Source organism: Oenanthe melanoleuca, chromosome 2, assembly GCF_029582105.1.
Source record: "Oenanthe melanoleuca isolate GR-GAL-2019-014 chromosome 2, OMel1.0, whole genome shotgun sequence".
Lineage (NCBI taxonomy): Eukaryota > Metazoa > Chordata > Aves > Passeriformes > Muscicapidae > Oenanthe > Oenanthe melanoleuca.
Genome location: NC_079335.1, coordinates 6,900,313 through 6,919,862, shown reverse-complemented (window position 1 = coordinate 6,919,862; position 19,550 = coordinate 6,900,313). Strand labels below are relative to the sequence as shown.

Sequence of the window (19,550 nt, the reverse complement as noted above, 5' to 3'; positions counted from 1 at the left end):
TCCCAAGCCTGTCTAGTATTGTAATTACTTACTTGGATTTATTGCAGAAAGTAGTGGATGCTTTAATAGACCAATTTTATTATGAAAATTCACCTAATAGTGTTGTGGAGGAATCAGGAGGATTTAGTTGAATCTTCATTTAAAAATGTAGTTTAAACATTTTCAGCATGAATAAAAAATCTAGTTATTTTAAGTCTCTGAAATAGGCTTCAAATTGAGCCAGAGTGCTTCTGGTCCCTTAGTGACTCCATAGATGATCTGCACAAGTGTTTGCGAGGACAATAATATGGCAAAGGGAAATGGATGCTAATAAATCAATTGTCGCTGTCAGCTCACTGTTTAATGTTCTCTAGAATACATAAGATTTATCACTGAGGAATTGTAGAATAATGGTGGTGTATGGAAACAAAGTCCACCAGGGAGATGTAGTACATCATTCGGATTTAGCGCTGCCATCTGCTTAATGGCACTGAGATGGCTGCAGAGGTACTTGTGATCAACCATTCATAGCAGTGACAGATGCTGCAGAGAGTTAACATGCCAGGGAACGAGCTCTGGTGCTGAAATCCTCATTATGTGGCAAGGTTGCTGAGAAAGGGGGCTGGGTTTGTTACCTCTCCACTAGCATTAGAGGGTTTACTGTGTGCTTTTAGGTTTACTATTGAGAGAGAATGGCTAACACAGTTACTGTAGAGCAAGAAAGATTGTGGACAAACCCCATCCGTCTGCTTCACGCACTCAGATGTTTCAAAGAACTTCTTCAGGATTGTTTGCTAGCATTTAGAGTGGGATACTCTTCCTAGGAGGGTTTTTCAAGATTTATTTTTCAGCCTACAGCAAAGATCAAAAGCCTAAACTGTAAGGGGAACACTGTGTAGCTGCATGCCAGTTTCTGGTCAGGGACAAGAATAAGTCATTGATGTAGTAATGTAGTTTTGTGTTTAATTATAATGCATAATTTTAAAAGTATTTTAGATCTTCAGTTGAGGCAGTCTCACCTTCACTCTGTTGCAAAATTTAATCTAAACACATGCATAAAAGTGGCAAAATTATGACTTGGAGTAATTGCTGGATTTGTTTGAAGTTTTCTGCATTGTTCTGTGGTTTCCACATTTACAAATTAGTGCTATAGATTTCTCTTGGCAACAACCATTTTGCTTTTGGCTTAAATAGCATTTCTCAGCTGCTCTTTGTGCATATCTAACAATAATTACTATCACTTCCAATCATACCAAAATGTGATAAATTCAAAATCCCTGCTGCAAATTTCTTGTGAGCCGTGGAGCCATACAGTTAGACAAATCTGAGCTGAGGGAACTGGCAAATTCTCTTTAGTACACCTAAGTTTATTCGTTGCCTCTAAATCATTCTGTGGTTATTGTTGATGTGTTGGGAAATAAGAATTACATGCTGCAACTTTGTTGGATCATTTACTTAAATGCATAAAAACATAATTGCTGCTATGGTAAATCCTAGGCATGTTAAAGACTTGGTGTTATGAATTATATAATTGTTTGGGTTGGAAAAGACCTCCAAGATCAAATAAAATTATCTACCCAGCACCACCATGTTTGCCACCAAACCATGTCCCCAGGTGCTACATCCACACTTCATTTAAGATTTTCACTGTCTCTTGGGCAGCCTGTTTCAGTGCCTGACCACCCTTTCAGTGAAGAAATTTTTCCCACTATCCATTTATTTCAAAAGTGACTTATTCAAGACAGACAATATCTTTGTAATAGGAAAGATTATGCACAAAAACCCTGTGGTGTGAAAGGTTTGAGGAATTTTGTATTTGGTATCTTGTGGTGGTTACCTAACAATGGAGAAACTGGATGTTGGGTTGAAAAGGACTTAGGAAAATATCTTGAAATCCAGCAGTGGCCATTGTTCAACTGATGCCTGAAGAATACAACTAAATTGGTTTGCTAAAATCCTTCAAATCTCTAAGTACTGCTTTTCATGTTACTCCAGAGGCACTTTAGTTATAAGAGAAGCTGATTCCTAGGATGTAGCTCTTGGAAATACCCTCCTCATTTCCCACGAGCTCAAATTTTCAGGTGTTTTTTGAAACTATGCTTAGTAGTCATACAAAAGATGATGACATTCCTGTTTAAAAGGAGGATTTTCATGAAGAGCTGAGCATATGGATTTGAAATTGGCTTATGGAGATGTTGCTGTTGGTATTTGAAAGTTAATTGCTAACAGTTTGTTTGTGATGCTCAGTGTTTTAAATTTGCATTGTTGAGTTTGTCAGCAAGCATGCATTTCCAGGATGTATAAATATGCATTATATGCAAGTGAGTGTCTGCTACTGTAGTTTTCCAAGATGTAATTCTCTCCATTTTAATGCTTGTAGCTGTTTGTATTTCATGCTTTGACTTATAAATCAAATCAGTCTGCAGGAGTTTGATTTCTGAGGATTGTGCAAAGGATTGGCATTTTGTGTTGCTGTTGTTTATGAACACCTGCTATATACCAGAGTGTACTGAAGGTTATAATTCAGCAAAATAAAGCCTTAAATCATTAGCATAAATAAGCAAGTGTAGCTTTTGAATGAAAATCCTGGCATGTGGTTTCCTGTTTAATTTTTGTGCTTATATTATTGAGATTATTTACTGCAGTTTTTCAGATCTAATTTTTCAGGTTTAGATAGATGTTTTCCTTTTGATTACATGTTGAGATGTGAGGAGGTGAACTATTCAGAACTGCCTCATTAGCACAGTTTTAATTGTAAATCTAGTGTATTTTAATTCTTTAATTGATTTCTAGAAATCAGGTCTGAAATTTCAGTAAAAAGGAATAAGGCTAAGATGATTCAGTGATAGAAAAACACAATCATATCTCATGGTGGACTCATAAAACAGGAAAATGATACTGGTAGATGGCTTCACTATTTAATAAATGTTAGGATTACTCTTCATCTGCACTAATTATAATCAATAAAATTCATTTGGTCTTCTTTGTGATTTTGTTATTAAATTTAACTGTGTCTTTGCCTCCATATTTGGGAAACAAGTAAAAATGTATTTGAGAATAAATGTAGAAAACTGCTAGAGAGAACTAATATGCAGGTGTTATAGTAATACAGAAAGTAGTAACATCAAATTACAAGTATTAAGGAATCAAGAAAATGCATTATTTCATAAAATTGTATTAATTTTGCATGATTGGTTTAATTTTACTTTAGTGATTTTACAGCATCTAAAACTGGATGGTTGAATTCTACAATACAATTAAAGAGGATTAATAGTTGGTAGGATTTGATTTTTTTTCCTTGACTGATTACACAGTGAAAACACGAGGAAAGGAAAGGTCAAAGTAGATCTTTTAAGTCCAAAGGAGAAAAAAAAAAATCTTTAACAGGGAATATCTTTTAAACATGATGTGCTGTATTGGACCTGTTAGTGTAACTTATGGAATCAGTCATAGTTTAAAAAAATCTTTATTATATGAAGGCTTCAAATTAATTACAATTTGTTTTAAAAATAAGGTTTTTTAAGTTTGGAGGATGGAGTAACAAGAGAGAGCATATCCAGTTGCCAGGCATCAGCAGGATGCTGTAGAAATGGTGCTGGATATATGGGCTTTGGAGACAGAACACAGATAATCAATCTTACAAATTGAAGTTATTCATTTAGAAAGGACTTCTCAAACATCTCACATAGTAATTAACTTTCCAGCAGTTTGATTAAGAGATACCAAGATAAGAAAAAGGGACAACATATTCTCTCCAGAGTAGAGAAAGGACATCTGAAATGTACATTTGCATACTAGAGAATGATATATAGATAGATATATATAGGGAAGACTTTTTTTTTTTTCCCCTGGTGTGGGGTGAGGAAGGGACTTCTCTGGAAACTCACACTTGGAAGCCAGTGCCTATTAGCTGAATGAGAAATCAGGCTGCATCAGCTCAGAACATATTTTTGTCACAGAACATGTTTTTGCAGATGAAGATTTGACACTGTTTTGCTGACAGTCAACACACTTTGGCTGCTTACTAGCAGTAATTGAAAGTTGCAGTTTTCTCTCTGAGGACCCTGTTGTATTCAGTTTGCTTTTCAAGGGAAGAAAAATCTCGCTTCTTTTTGTTGGTAAGGAAATACCTACTTAATTGGGCAACTTAAAAATGGGATATGGTTGTAGGAAAGCTTTATAATGGTCTTAATTGTTTGTACTTGCATTTTATTTCAGTAGAAATATTGAGGGCGGTAAAATGTGATTTTAAGAACAATTTTGGTGTAGTTTAGGTATAGATGGTGAAAAAAAGTGTATTAGCAACCATCATAACCACATTTATCTTGGTGTAATTCTATCATGAGTGCTGTATGTAATGCACCTGTAACATGCATATGGATAGAAGTAGTGGAGCTCACATGAGGCCAGGAAATGAGTCTTTGCACTTAAATGGAATGAATTGTCCTTAGGAGGAAGAGTCCTGCCTTACTGTACTTGTAGAGCCAAGTTTGGACCCTGCTGGTACAAAGGATGTTAGGAAAGTACTGGAAAGATCTTGAACATGGTAAAGCTCATGATTATGCAGCTCTGAAAATAATTAAACACAATATTTCTTTACCAAATGTATTCCTTGATGGCACTTCCGTTATTTTTGAATTATATGAAACCAGGATGGATGATACCTTTTCTCTCAAATGTTCTTCAATTTCAACTGGTAAGGCCCCAAATTTTTAGAAGGGTGTTGAAAGTTGTACTGTTCCTTCAGTTCCTTCCTTAAAAATATAAGAATGTGTTATGTATATCTTCTGGAGCAGTATTTGTGATGATGGAATGGTGACAAACCACCTGTGCACTTTTTGAGGACAGTGTGAGAGGCAGTGTTGTCTTGTACTCCAGTCTGTGACAAGTGACATCATTTTGGATCTCTGACAACAACATATGCAGAACTTGGGGGATAACAAGAATTAACTGGAATAATACCCCAGGTCTGTCCAGTATTGCAGTGAATAGTCTAAGGATTTTTTGATTGATACCTCTCAGATCTTCACTGTTTCCTGCTGCTTCCACTGCCCAGAGTAATCTTGCCTATTTGGAGAGAGAGGGAAGAAAACATCTTTTTCTGATGTTAATGTTGTTTCATGTCTTTTTTCTCCATTTAGCAGCTGAAATATGATAGCTACACACATGGATAGTTAAAGACTTCAAGTTTAGCTTCCTCTGGTAGCAGTTCACAACCTGCTTTGCAAAGCAGACAGACAAGGTGTGGGGTGTGTGGGACTTGGTTCTAAGTCACCAGCAAAACCAAAATGCTGAATTTATGCAATCTGAGGTTTCAGTTCTTCTGCTGGTACTTTCTTATTTAATGTAGTGGTTTTTTGACATTAATATGGTTAGCATTTCTCGTGATCAGGAATGTATTGTTGCTGTGTTCTATTCATATTTCAGATGGTAAAACTGCTCTAGGCAACTCTGTAGAGTTCTGCTGGAAATACCTAGATAGGTCTGTGCCTGGTAGGTAGCACCAGAATGGAGATGCCTCTGAGAGCATTTCCCTATTCAGAAGTGAAATTTCCCATTTCTGCTATAAAAAGTAATTCCTAAACAGTGATATCTAAGGGGATCCTTGAGAGGGCACTCGGGTCACCTTTTAGGATTACAGGTAACAGATCTGCTGTTTGTAGGATACATTTGAGACTATATTAGGCTATAATTCAAGGAAGATTGTGTCGTTTTTCTGTACTTTGTAAAGCATTCACATAGGGGTCTTGGTTGACAGATATAAACTGAGCTGCGGGGGTAAAGATATGTACTAAAGAAATCTCTACTAAGTAGCAGCAGAACTGGTTATTAACTAAAAATTTATCTATAAGATGTAAAAAAAGGTGTGGTCTCCTCTTGATACTCTGGATTTCAGCTGTCCTGCTGTAAGCTGGGTTCCAGAATAGGGTGTTCTAGTGATCACTGAGAACAGCTACACAATGTTCAAGACATTACAGAGTAATGAGAAACTTCACTGCAGTGATTGTTGTCTTGGATGCTCCTCCTCTTTGCTGTTGACAGATGCATTTTGTTATCAGAAGTAGCTGAGCATGAAGAACTGACAGGAGTGATGGAAAGAGGCTTATCCTTATGGAAGAGTTCTCTTCATATGTGATTGTATCAGTCAGAGTCTATCATATAAGAACTGTTGCTAGAGAAATCCTCATCTGCTTTTTCTGTTTTATTCTGTGCAGCTCTGGGTGGAAGCACAAAGGGTGGTGCTTGTCGGAGCTTCAGTTGACCAAAGGAAACCTTGATGTTTGCAAGGATTTTATTGTCACTTTCTGAAACTGCCCTGGATTCTGCCTAAAGGGATCAAAATTCTTGTGAAACTCATGGGAAAAAGGAAAAGCTGAAATTTTGGTCGGTTTTTCCCTAATAGGCATTACTGGAAGCTGAACTGTTGGCCAAGGTTGTTTTTCGTCAGAAGCCAAAGATAGTTACAGATCACTTGGTGCTTATACTGGGCTTGTCACTGCTTAAGTCTGGGATTTTCCAGTAAACTAGAAGCTTTCAGCCAGAGACCTTTTAATCTTCCCTTAGCAAGCAGGCTCCCTGCCACACTGCTTCTGTTTCAAACACAGAAATGTCACAATAGCCATTCTACAAGATGCCTGTATCAAATATAGAGAGCTGTGGCAATCACAAGAATTAAGTGCAATATATTTTTACTACCTTTGTGCATTTTGGAAGTATACTTGGACTGTGTGGTCAATCTGCCTGTTTTAGGATTATCCCAAAAATAGCCTAGTGACCTCTTTTGATATGGAATCACAGGATCATTAAGGCTGGAAAAGACCTCCTGAGTCCAACCTTTGACCAAACACCACCATGTCAAGTAAACCACAGCACTCAGTGCCACATACAGACATTCCTAAAACACTTCCAGGGATGGTGGCTCCACCACCTCCTTCAGCAGATCATTCCAGTGCCTGACCACTCTTTCAGTGGAGAAATTCTAGTTGATGTCCAACCTGAATCTCCTTGGTACATCTTGAGGCCATTTCCTCTCATCCTGTCTCTAGTTGCCTGGGAGAAGAGACTGACCTCCCCAGGATACAATCTCCTTTCAGGGCACTGTTGGGAGCAATAAGGTCTCCTCTGAGCCTCCTTTTCTCCAGGCTTATACCCAGACACTCCCATCTCCCTCAGCTGCCCCTCATAGGGACTTTCCAGACCCTTCTCAGCTCTGCTGTCCTCCTCTGGATACACTCTGGCACCTCTTGTAGTGAGGGACCCATGAGAGTTGGGTTGAAACTACTGTTCTGTTCATATCTGTCCTAAGAGAATATTCCAGTATCCCTAGGCAGAATAACCTACTAGTTAATAAAGTATAAAAGATGAAGTTCCTTAAGACTTCACCATCCTGTACAGCAGTTACTCCTATATGGTTTTTATAAACATTTGTTCTATTATGGTTCATCAAGATATTTTCAGAAACAAATCAGCTTAGTAGAAAACTGAGGTCATTTTTCATAGGCCCTGTGAAAGCTTATCTTGAATACCTCTAAATTGAAGTATTTTAAGATACTTCTCATAGTGATTCTAGAGAAATGGCAGGAAGCTTCCCAGTCCTCTAGTTTTCTAAATAAAGCTGTAGAGAAGCATTTCTGCTTCATCAGCCCTGCTGTGCTAAAATCTCAGCTTACTCTTCTGTCTGAAGTTTTTTTCTCTGAACACAGAAAACAGGCTCTTCCTCTGGCTTTACTTACACTATTTAAGCCTCATTTCACACTTCCTCTGAACGTTGTAGGATTACTGGCCAGCACTCAGCAATTAGAAACATATTTAAATTTATTGTTGTTCTCTAATCCTTCCATATCATTGTGATTTCAAGTTTTTATGGTGACATTGGAAATCAAAGCAATTTTTCTTTGCCATCTCTGTGTTCTCCCTTGTCGGCCCAAAGCCATTATGCTGGAATGGGAATATAAAAGAAGTTAAAAAGAGGGGGATATAAGCAAAACGACTGTGTGTACACAGCTGATACTCCAGTGTTAATTGCACTTGTACCATTTACTCAGTGGTTAGGAAGATGCTTGACAAGTCAGCTGGATAGAGCATGTAGTCCAATTATTTATCTAAAAAAGCAGATGCATGGGAAATGAGGAAAAATAAAGTGACTTCATGAAGATGATTCACATCTGAAAACAAAAGAACTCCAAGCAGAGTCCATGTCTAGTCTGGTTGGGTTAAAAAGGGAAGGATCCATGTCATGTTTTCTCCTTTATTTGTGAAAGAAGGGAGTCATATGATATAAAGAAGAAAATGAACTACGTTTGTGGATTTCATTTTTTCCTTTCTATGAGACAAATGAAAGGAAGAGGAGCAACCTGAGCTGCCTGGTTAGTGAAAGGTGTCCCTGCCGTGGAATTTGATGATGTTTATGGTTCCTTCCAACCCAAGCCTTTCTGTGATTTTATGAAAAGGCTTTTGCATGCAGAGTAAATCCGTTAAGGGAAATAAAAAGCAGTCAGACTGCTAAGATGTCAGAGAATATGTACAAAAGTGTCTAAATGTAAAAGATTATTTTAAAGCAAAAATGTATATCATAGCTTCTGTCCACAGGAAGAATTATTTAATGTAGCTACTTAAGTCTTTGCAGCAGAAATGACCTCAGCTATCTCAATTATCTCAGTTATCTCAGTTAATGAGTTAAAATGTACAATTTAGAAGTCTAGTATTGCTGTAGGGTGCTTTGAATAAGTTTGCTTTTTGCAGGCAGTTGCTTTGAAACGAAATACAATTCTATATGCTGTAAGTTCAGACACAGTACTAGAATTTTCTGTAATTCTAAAAGAATTCAAAGAAATCATTAGTGTCGGTCTTGGTTGTGGACACCATGGAATATTCAGACTCTAACAAATTAAACTTTTAAATTATCTTTTAAATGTTTTGGTTTTTTTTCACTGAGACCTCCTTACAACTATCTGTATGTACCCATTTCTTTGAGCCTTGATGTTTTCTCATCTGAGGCTTTGGGTTTGTTTAACACACAGTTGACTGGAGAATGTTGGCATTGTTGATAGAACATGAATGAAGTAGAGCAGGGAGTACAGAAATGCACTGGGCAAGTTTGCTTCCCATTTTACCTTGTACTTTTCAGAGAGAGTATTAATTTTGAAGGGTTTGTCTGTTAGTAAAGATGAGTTGTGATATACTTTCAATATAAGTGAAAAGCTCCTTTCTTTCTGATGTTTATTTGTTTTGCAGTTTGTAGTCAGTTTTTTTAATATATATATTAGATCTCTGAAATGAGACCCCACAAAGTTGTTCTGACAGGATTGACAGATACAGAGTTGGAGCTCAGCTGCTTTAGACTTCTAAACTTGATCACAGTCTTAAAATAAATAAGTGCTATGTGGAAAGATAGTGAATGTCTGTTTTCAGTTCATTGTCAGAACAAAGACTTCTATTGCTGGCTGCTGTAGGGAAAAAATATTTCTTATTCAAACTTTGCCCTTATTCTGGAGTCCTCATCACCTCAACATAGAGAAAAGGTTTTGTAGAGATAATTCTTTGTAGATCTTCAAAGTTCAGTTGGTTACATTTTTGTTTAGAAAGCATTATGCCAGCAATAAAAAATACCCATCCAGGTTTTTTAGATATATTTTGCACACACCAAAATGGTAATTTTTTTCTGGCCTAGTTATTTTGAGGGGTTTAAAATTTTTAGTTCAAGGGAAAAAGAAAAATAAAAAAAGAAACCCAAACTGAAACACAAACGATCAACTCGAGCACAACAAAGTATTTTGTCAGTTCAGAAGTAATTGTGATGTGTTGTTTGTTTTGTATAAATGCTTTACCTGCTAATTCATGTTAAGGCTATAAATTGTTTATTTTCACTCTGGTGTTTATTTTGTTAGCAATCATCTAATGTTAGGAACATTTTGTCAATACCAGTAATTACTTGCTAGTGATCATATATTAGTGATTTCCTTCTCACTCAGGAGGTGATTCTATGAAAAGGTCTTTCCTTGCAGAATAAATCCATTAAGGGTAATAAAAAGTTAGGAGTCTACTGATCTGGCAGCATCATTTCATAGAGTATTTTCCAAATATTGTCAGCCCTGAGTCTGGCTGTGGCTAGAAAGAAAAGGAAAAAACTATTTAGGCACTTGCTTTATGTATCCTGTGTAAAAGAGTGCATGTAGCTAGAGTTGCATGAAATATGAAAGCATAATGGAATTATGTGTCATAAGGGTTGTTCTTCAAATTCCATTCAGAGGTCTTAATACAAATATAAAAACCATTATAAAATGGAGGACTGTTTTAGGCCGTGATTATTGTATTCATCCACACTTTTGGATCCTAACAACTACAGATTTCAGCTTTTAACATTGTTCCTATTGTCATTTCTTCCTGTTAAAACGATAGCCTTTGTATTTGTGTTCTTGTGTCTTTTTTTGAAGACACTGGAACTTGTGCACACACAGCAGCTGTATAACACTCCAATTACCAAATAGTTTTCCATTTATTGCATTCTTATCAGTGAATTTGAAGATATAAAAGTGAAATACTAGGTAGCAGTAGGCTATGAAAAGGAATTTACAAGACAAATTAATTGGTTCAGTACCTATATCTCCATTTTTTCATTAACACTTGTAAGATCTTTTAACCTCCCCAACTATAATTTTAAATGGAAAAGTCCCACATCCACATTTACAATGCAGACAAGTAGCCAAGTGATGAAAAAAAAAAATCCTAAATGAAATTAAATATAGTTTCTAATTAATAAACAAGCAGGACCTCAGTTGTCACTGTTACATGGATACTTACCTTTCTTAGGGCATGTCCTATATCCTTTTCAGATTTAGAATGTGTAATAAGTTTTTCTTGTCATGTTTTCTTTCTTGTTCCCCTCCTGCCCTGCAGTGGAGCAGATTACTACGACTATGGCCACGGACTGACTGAAGACACCTACGACTCCTACGGTGAGTGGCTTTGTGAGCTCCATCCCTGCACAGCAGACTCTGGGAAAAAACAAACTAATGAAAGGATAATTTCTGTGAGGCAAGGCTTAGTCCTGCAGCAGGTAATGGCTGCTCAGGGATTCCTGAGATGTCACAGAGCTCCTCGTGTGCTTATTGAGAAAAATGCCCTCTGTGGTCCGGTAGCTAACGCAGCCATGGGAAACGAAAACCACAGAAGTAGAGAAAATAAAACTTAAATCATGATGCACACAGCCTTTTCATGTCACATTCAATGAGATTCAAGAAAAAAAATGTGGGTGGAGAACCTTCCTCCAGGAGCTTTGGGCTGCCAAAAGCAAATGTTTCTGGTGTGGCACAGCTTGCATTGATGCTTGGTACAAGGTAGGAATCTGCTGAAGCTCCCATCTGAATTAGAGCCTAATTGAGTGTGTTTTAGCCTTGTATGGTCCTTTTGTTTTAGTTCATTTTCATGCATCAGTCTTGGGAAATCAAGCAGGGAGTCATTATGGAAAGGTTAGGCAAGTACTTTAGGTAGCTAATAGACACGAGGGCAGCAGGTTACTCTGCATAGACACAAAACAATGCGTAATGAAGCAAAAACATATGCCAGTTGTAAAGATCACTTTTTTTTTGTTTTTTTTTTTCCCTATAGAAGTCTGGTAGTGACAGGTTTAATTAAAGAAATCTTTTACGGGTTAGAAGCATAAAGCATTTTAAAAGGCACCTTTTTTCTTAAGGGGTAAATGTTAAGTCTCTGGATAGAGATCAGGGAAATACAATCTGGGTGTCTCAAATCTCAAACATTTGAGGGTTTTTAGTAACCTGTGTAAAAGCTGTGATTCTGAGTATTGAATGCTTCAATAACTTTAGAGCTCTACTTGAAATTTTCTGAGGTCCATTTCTTTTATTCCGTGTGGAAGTGCTTTCTGCTTGAAACTAAAATGGTCTTAACTAAGTTGTGATAAATGCTCCTAATGCAGTAGTTTGCCCAGTGTATCTGCTTAAACTAATTATTTTGCTTAAGGAGAAAGACAGTTCATCAAAAGAAGACGTCACTTGTAATTCCTCTGTCCCCCAGCACTTTCAGTTGGTGTTGATAGATATATAGCTTAAATATTTATTTCAGCATTAAAATAAACTGTTTGCCATTATAAACCTGATATTTCTAAGACTATTTCATTAATGCAAAATTGATGGGGAAAAAATATATGAAACAGCTTAATGTAGATAGACTGACAGGGAGAGATATTGATTGCAGTATTTAAGGTTGAAAATATGGATTTTTCACTGCTTTTGCATTTAAAATTGGTTTTCCATTTATCAAAGCACAGCCACTCAGAATATTAAGTGATGTATTTATTCAAGTTGAGAGAGACTATAAATACCTTGAAGAATTATTATGGGTTGCAGCCACTGTAGTTTTTACACATATAAATAGTTAGACACTTTATTTCTTAAGTATATCCCTTAAAAGCACATGTAGAGATTGAAGCATTTTCACCATGTGTAAAGAACATTAAATGCCTCAAAATAAGTCACACTGCCTAGTGAGCAGGTAGTTGTCTGGTGCTGAGACACTGGAGAGGAGGAGATTCAGATTCTCAGGAGGTATCTGAACTTTTCCTCTGAGAAACTCAGGTGACAATTGAGAGGATGTAGGAAGAATATCAGTGGTTTTAGGATTTGGAGCCCTGAACAGCACCAAAATGAAAACAAAGAAACAATAAGATAACTCTTTACCCTGCAGATTTATCAACTGCTTGAAAAAGAGCAAATATTCCCCTTAAACTGTAACCAAGACTTCTCTTTTCATTTAAACAGTTCTTGTGTTCAGTGTTTAAAAGCTAGGATATTTTTAATTCCTACTCCTCAGCTGCACATGCTATTAGGCTCAGAGTCTTTTTATTTTTTATAATGTAAGTCTTGCTTTCTGTGTGATGAAGAAGCAGAAGAGGTTGTTACCAGATGCCCCTCAAAATTGCCTGAGGTGAAAATTTAATTCTTTCAGCCTTACACTGAATTTGAACTTTTTCTTATTACCTCCTAGGCCAATGTCCTGACCACCTGAGTATGATTTATAGCCTGGACCCTGCAGGCAGCCACCTACCACCTACATTGTTAAAGAGTAGTTAGGATGAGGCTTCTGCAAAGGGATTGTGAAACTGAACCCTTGACATATGGGATCTTTGTCATCTAATTTCAGATATCTCATGTCAGAGCAACTTACCTCAGCATTCAAAGTGCATGCAGCAGTTCTTTGAGGGGCTTTTTTAGGGTTTTTTAATGGCCTAGAAAGACAAAGTGATGTCTGTATTTTATTCTACTATACATTTGGATTCCATTTTAGTTTCTGGATTGCATTGGGTTCACTGGAGCACCTCTCTGTTTAGGGCAGGACAGTTCTGCAAAAATAAGTATGGAAACACATCCACTGTTTTAAGGTGTATTTACTTTTGGGGGCTTTTTTTTCTTGGTGCTGATTTTTTATTTTGGTTTTTGCAGATGTGACATAGTGCCCTGATTTATTTCCATCATTAAAATTTATCTAAGTACTGTTTCCTTATACTCTGCATTTAGTCCTGTGTTTCCCCTTTAACACTGCTCAGCATAGTTTGACTCTCATTTAAGATAATAATTTTTGTTACTTTTTAAAAATACTTATTAGCATTAAAAGGTGGTAGAATTATGAATCATTAAATATAGCACAAGCTTTCTTACAAACTTATTTTATAGCCAAAATTCAAACAACCACTGTTCCTTGTCCTTTTAATATATTTTTCAATAATCTTCTCTCCTATTTCTTGCATTTCAGAGGAGGTGTATGTTTACCTCCAGAGAAATGGAATATTGGCTCTAGGATGTTAAAAGCCACAGGTGTTTGTAGTGATACTTGAGGCTTGGTTTGCATGTTTGAATTAGGCCTAAATTGGCACTGATGCAGAGAAACTTATTTCTGAGAGCAGCTTATTTCCTTATACATAATTCATTCTTTCCATTCATTTCATCCCATTGCAATTATTGGTGTGTCTGCAGTGGGAGCTGACATTTCTGTGCATTTGCAACAAGCAGGTCCAGTTAAATTTCCACAGCTGTAAATATTTTTGCCATTAGCCTGTCACATTCTCTGTTCTGTGTGCTGAGAAATCACTGTGGGATAGCTCAGAGAGATGTGCTGTACCCAGATCTCTTGTTTCAAGTGTTAGGCTTGTACACCTTGGTTTCTGTAAACAGAATGAGGCTGTTTGATTCACAGAGGAGAATTACATTCAGCATCTGAGAATCTAGAAGGGCTCTGACCATATTTTCTTTCCTTGTAGGGCAAGAAGAATGGACCAACTCACGACACAAGACACCTTCTGCAAGGACAACAAAAGGAGTCTACAGAGACCAGCCATATGCCAGATACTGATTGTACTGTCTGATGTTGTGAAATATCCAATCTCCACCAGTCCTGTATACTGTTCAAAGTAATTTTTTCTATGAACAATCCCTTTTTATTAACTCAAAGTGCATAAAAAATCTGAGTGGATGGACTGAACTTAAAAACATTTTGTTGAAAGAACAACCTGGACAGAAAGATATGTAAAACAAGGAACTTTGTTATTTCCAAACTGTGTTTGAAAGAATAGGTGATCAGAAAAATAACCTTTGATTAACTAGTGTTAAACAAAAATAGGTTTACTAAATACATTAGTCCATTCTTTTTAACATAACATTATTTGAAAGGTTTTCAACAATTTAGTTTATAGCTTTTATTTTCAGCCATTTGCTAGATTTTCTCTTTGCAAACATGCGTAAAAAGGGAAGCAAACTACAAATGCGAATAATGTGGTATTTTGTAACTCAAGTCTTGAAATGTTCTGTAGTGTTAAGCAAAGTTTTACCCTTGCTTGATACTAAATAAACTTTTGAAAGAAAATCAGTGTGTGTGAGATTAATTTTATGCTTTATCTTATAATAAAACTTCATAAATAGTAGTAAACAGGGAGAAATGTTTAACAGTGATCAGCATAAAAGGCTCATATTAAACACTGTGCAACTTCTTTTAAAACAAAATGGTTTAAACCTAAATGTATCTCTCTATATACTCACAGTAGATATAAATGCTGTTTAAAATATCCAAATGGTATGGATCTGCTGGAGTGCCACATTAAATCAAAATACTTTTGTTAAAAAAAAAATGGTTTAAAATAGCAAATGAATTTTCTGGAAAAAGATGTGACTAGTTTTCACCTTGTTGAGCATTTTTTCACTAGTGCAACTTGGGAATTTTTATGAGAATTTTGGTACGTTAATGACCACCTCGCTCCGTGCTGGAAGCAATAAACACAAAGCTTTTAAAGACTTTCTGACTTGACTAATTGAGGTCGCTTTCGCCAGAGGCAGAGGATGTGTAACCCTTAAAACGGTCTTCATTTGCAAAGGTAAATAAATCAAATAAGATTTTAATCTCACTTAAGTTATCTTAATAGAACCAATAAAAACAGGGAGGCTACAACTTAGAAAGTTTCATTTTAGAATGTAGGAGAGACTTGTGAGGACACCTAAATTCTCATTTTAAAACGTTTAATTTGTATTAGTCATCTAAAAAGCCTTAGCTTAGCTAGTTAAATTTGGACAAACTATTCCCTATTAAACAACTGTAAAACCTCATAACCACTAGTTTGTAATATATTATTTTTCCATAAATTCTAGTAACTTAAACATTGCAAATGTTATCTAAAGCTTTTTTTTTAAGCATTGTTTCTATTACTTATAGTTTGATGTATGTTGTTTTCTTTAGTTTTTATTTGAAATTCTTTGAAATTTAGTAAAAAAATCTCTTTTTTTTATCTCTCTTGTCAGGAAACTCACCTTCTTGGACAGCCAAAAGAACAAAAACCCTAATCTTCTGATGCTTTGGTAGGTATCTTTGCTCATCTGTGAAATTATTAGATAGATAATGGAACTTTTCATCAGGTCCTTAATTCTGCACAAAGCTTTAAGTTAGGTGTCAATGTCTGTGTTCAATTCTGGTTGGAAAGGTAATAGTTTCAAATTTTCATTAATCAGGACCTTAAACTGTCACAGTGTGGGCACTCCCCTGGCAGTTCATTGAAGGGTGTGCATGGCTTTGAGAGCATCTCAAAACATTAAGTGTTTGATTGGACAGAGGAAGCTGAAGAAACTGAGCCTAATTTGATGGTTGTAGTTTTCAAATAGGAATTTAAAACTCTAATCTGGTCAACAAGCTTGTCTAAAATATGAAAAATACATTTGTAAACTGATTTTCAAAGTAAAGCATTTCTGTACAAGCAGCAGACTGATTTATGGCATTAATTGAAGGAGAACAAATCCATTAAGAAACATTAGCTAAAGAATAGCTGGCTCTACTGTTTCTGGTCAATTCAATATATAAAGTAAGAAATAATTTAACTGTATTTGTGCTCAGAGGGTGTACATTTTAAATAAAACAGATTTTTTTTTCTACTTGAAATGGTAATTCTTCCTGCTAACCTCATGATCTCAGTGCTTTTAGTTGACAAGGCTCAGATAAATAGAGCTCTATACTGTGAAATATTGCATAAGTTGCACTGCCTCTGTGTACTACAGTAAATTTAAGAGGCTGCTGTCACAGGCTAAAGGAACCTTTTGTACCTACAAAATGGCTTTAGAACTGTTTTGACCATTTTAAGGGCTTAAATCAAAGGACTCCAAGAGTAGGAGAGCTTGAAGAAGATTTCTCCCCTTTGGGCCTCAGAGGGCAAAGATTTAATACCAGCTGCTGGAATTGCTATGGCAAAACTGAATATATAAATATCTTTTAAAAATATTTATAACAATTGGCACAATCTCTCCTTCTGGTCACATCCTAAATCACATAATATGATGAATTAAATAGGAAGTGTTCATCTGCAAACATCATGTATTATATTAAATAGACAGAATGAAACTTCAGGGGTTGAAACTAAAATACCTAGTAGCAAGGGTGGCTAGTAGATAAATAAGTGAATCAGAAGTGTTGTTTATCCAACTCTCCTTTATTTAATGCCATATTTTCTTACTGCCTCCAGCATGGAGGATGAATGTGTGATCAGCATGTGTGATTTTCTATTGTTCTACCCTGAAGTCCTAGAGAACCTTAAATTGTTTTAGGTTCCCTTTGGGGTGGAAAAGTGTGTCTCCCTGATAACAGAGGCTCTAAGGGCACCATTTAATGATTATCATATGAATTAAGTCTTCCTCCTTCCAGTGCTCTACATTGATACATCTTATTTCTCCTAAGAAAATGTGTTTTTATGCATCTTAGAAGAAAACTGTTGTATCAATTCTCATGTCCTGTGTGTGCACAATAAACTACACCAGTTCAAACAAATGGTACTAGATATTCTTCAAAAATTTATTTTGTAGTGCAAAACTTTTCTTGGCATTTCCTCAAATAACATGCACTAGCATTGTTCTGCTATTGCATTTCTCTTGTGTATTTCTTTTATTTGGATAATCTCTTAAATTAAATCCATTTGATTTTGAGCAGAGGGGAAAATAATCTAAAAAGGCCTCCACACAAAAGAAAACCAATGTAGAAGGCAGCCTTTCTTCCATTGTGACAAACTTAGAAGTGTGTTTTCATTCTAGTAGAGTTCTCCACTCTAACACAGGGCTGTTAGCTGTGTGCTACTGTTCAAAAAAGTAATGTTAATTGTCATAATTAGTCATATCATTAATTTCCTTTTATTGAATCTTTTTATAAAATTTCCACTGAATTTCAATGATAGCAATTTCTGCAATGCTTGCCTAGATCTACATTTATTTGTTATATGCATAATTGTCTGATTCCTCTAGTTACAGTCTGACAGGCTTCAGAGAACTCATGATGTCTAGTCTCAAGTTATATAAAAATAAAGTGTATTTTGCTCTTTTTCAGGAACTTCTGCCATGTTAATTATGGACTGCTTAGAGCACTGTACTTACCCTTGTGCTCAGACATTGACGAGACCGAGTATGAAAATACTGCTCAGCATTTCTTGTATGAAAGCCTTAAAGTGTATAACAGCAAACATACACTTTTTAAAATAATTGTATATTGAAACAATTAACTGTATAGTTATGTATAGTGTTGCAACAATGTTTTATTTGGAGCTCAATAAAGAATTTCCATCTAAGTTCCTGTTACAAAGCAATAATGCAACCTCCCATTCTTTAGTGACTCTTTTTAGCCTTATGCAGCAAGTGTAAGAGAGTGCGTGAAGTCTCATGACTAGAACTTAAATGCTTTTGGAAATAGCTTGTCTAATGTATGAACAACATGGATAAGTTAAAATGAAGATTGGTGTTTTCTGCTGAAGCTTTTCTTAATAGCTAATTGTAAACAAATCTGCTCCAGACAAGACTCTTGGGTAAAAATAATGCTCCAACTTCCATTTCCTTCAAAAACTTGTATAACAAAAAAATGTTTAATCCCTGTCAATTATTATATCAATAAGGAGCAATCCCTGCTGCTTATTCTCTTTCACTTGGTGTTTGATGCATAGAAATCTTTTCTCTGATACACAGTCACAGATTTTCTAGTAGTAGTCTTGGATGAGGCTTTTACACCTTGATAAATCTTGTATCCAACAGTCATGTTTCCTCAGTGCTTTCTGTTTTATATTAATTGTGATTGTGATAATTTGTAACAGAAATAAAGTTCTGATAATTTATTTTCTTGTGTTCTTTTTCACAAATACTGCTTGCAGAGCATGTGTGCCCCATTCATCAATTATGGTTCCATCACAGATGCATTTTTCTTCACTGAATCTCAATTTATTGCCAACAAAAGCATAATTTGGTTCTATGTTGTTGCTGCTTTGAATATAAACAATACCAGTTGTCAGTTTCACACCAAAATGCTGCCTCTTCAACAGGTTTTCATAACTTCTAATTCCATATACTGACTACTGAAAAATAGCTTTGAAGTTGCGGGGATGGGGAAAAGAAAATATTTCCTATTAACTGTGGCACCAATCAAATTATCTTGAGTAAGGCAGTTTTTAATAGACTTAGAAAACTGACCATTAAAAAGTCTGTATTTTTAACCTCTGAATATTTAAGGTGATTCTGTCAGTTAATCTCACCATCTGGAAAGATTTTCCCTGCCTTCATCTCTCACTGTGCTAAAACTGCATTTCTAAACTGTTTTCTACAGCCAGCAATAGTAATTATTTAAATAAGTGAAAGCATAATCAAGAAAAAAACTTCTTTGAATAAGCACAAGAGATGTGTAATAGTGATTCCTTCAGACTGACAGGCAGGAGCCTCTGGTGTGGAACAGCACCTGACGTTTTAAATGCAGGCCAAGTATAAAAACTGTATATAGATACTGTGTGGGGAATTTAGATAAGCAGAATGCAATTTCACTTTCTGTAATTTGGACACCAGGACTATGAGCACAAGCTCATTTGAGGAGTGCTATGGACTGCTCAAGGAGTGCAGTGTCCCACTCTGGAGTCATGAACAACAGGGCTGCTTAATGGCAATGCTGGAACATTTCACCAGGATGAGGGGATTATGTGACTTTCAAGATTATCTAGCAAATGTGCTTTTCCTGGGGTTTTGTCTGATTGCTGAGTGGCCTAACAGGAACCACTGGGGTCTGCT

At 36.0% G+C, this 19,550-nt stretch overlaps 1 protein-coding gene across 3 annotated transcripts in view; it reads left to right on the top strand.

The window, feature by feature from the left end:
* KHDRBS3 (KH RNA binding domain containing, signal transduction associated 3) overlaps nt 1-18,612 on the top strand; it is a 90,474-nt gene extending 71,862 nt beyond the window's left edge. The window contains exons 8-11 of one of the 3 annotated variants that reach the window (XR_008839890.1): nt 10,876-10,934; nt 14,252-14,401; nt 15,780-15,836; nt 17,839-18,612. Coding sequence is in view for 1 of the 3 variants with exons in the window: in XM_056485382.1 (XP_056341357.1) it covers nt 10,876-10,934; nt 14,252-14,343 (151 nt within the window). In the remaining 2 variants the exon portion in view is untranslated. Of the gene's footprint in view, nt 1-10,875; nt 10,935-14,251; nt 15,562-15,779; nt 15,837-17,838 lie in introns of those variants that run through there. The other 2 variants (XR_008839891.1, XM_056485382.1) reach the window with 2 other exon arrangements.
* Nucleotides 18,613-19,550: the final 938 nt, after the last annotated feature.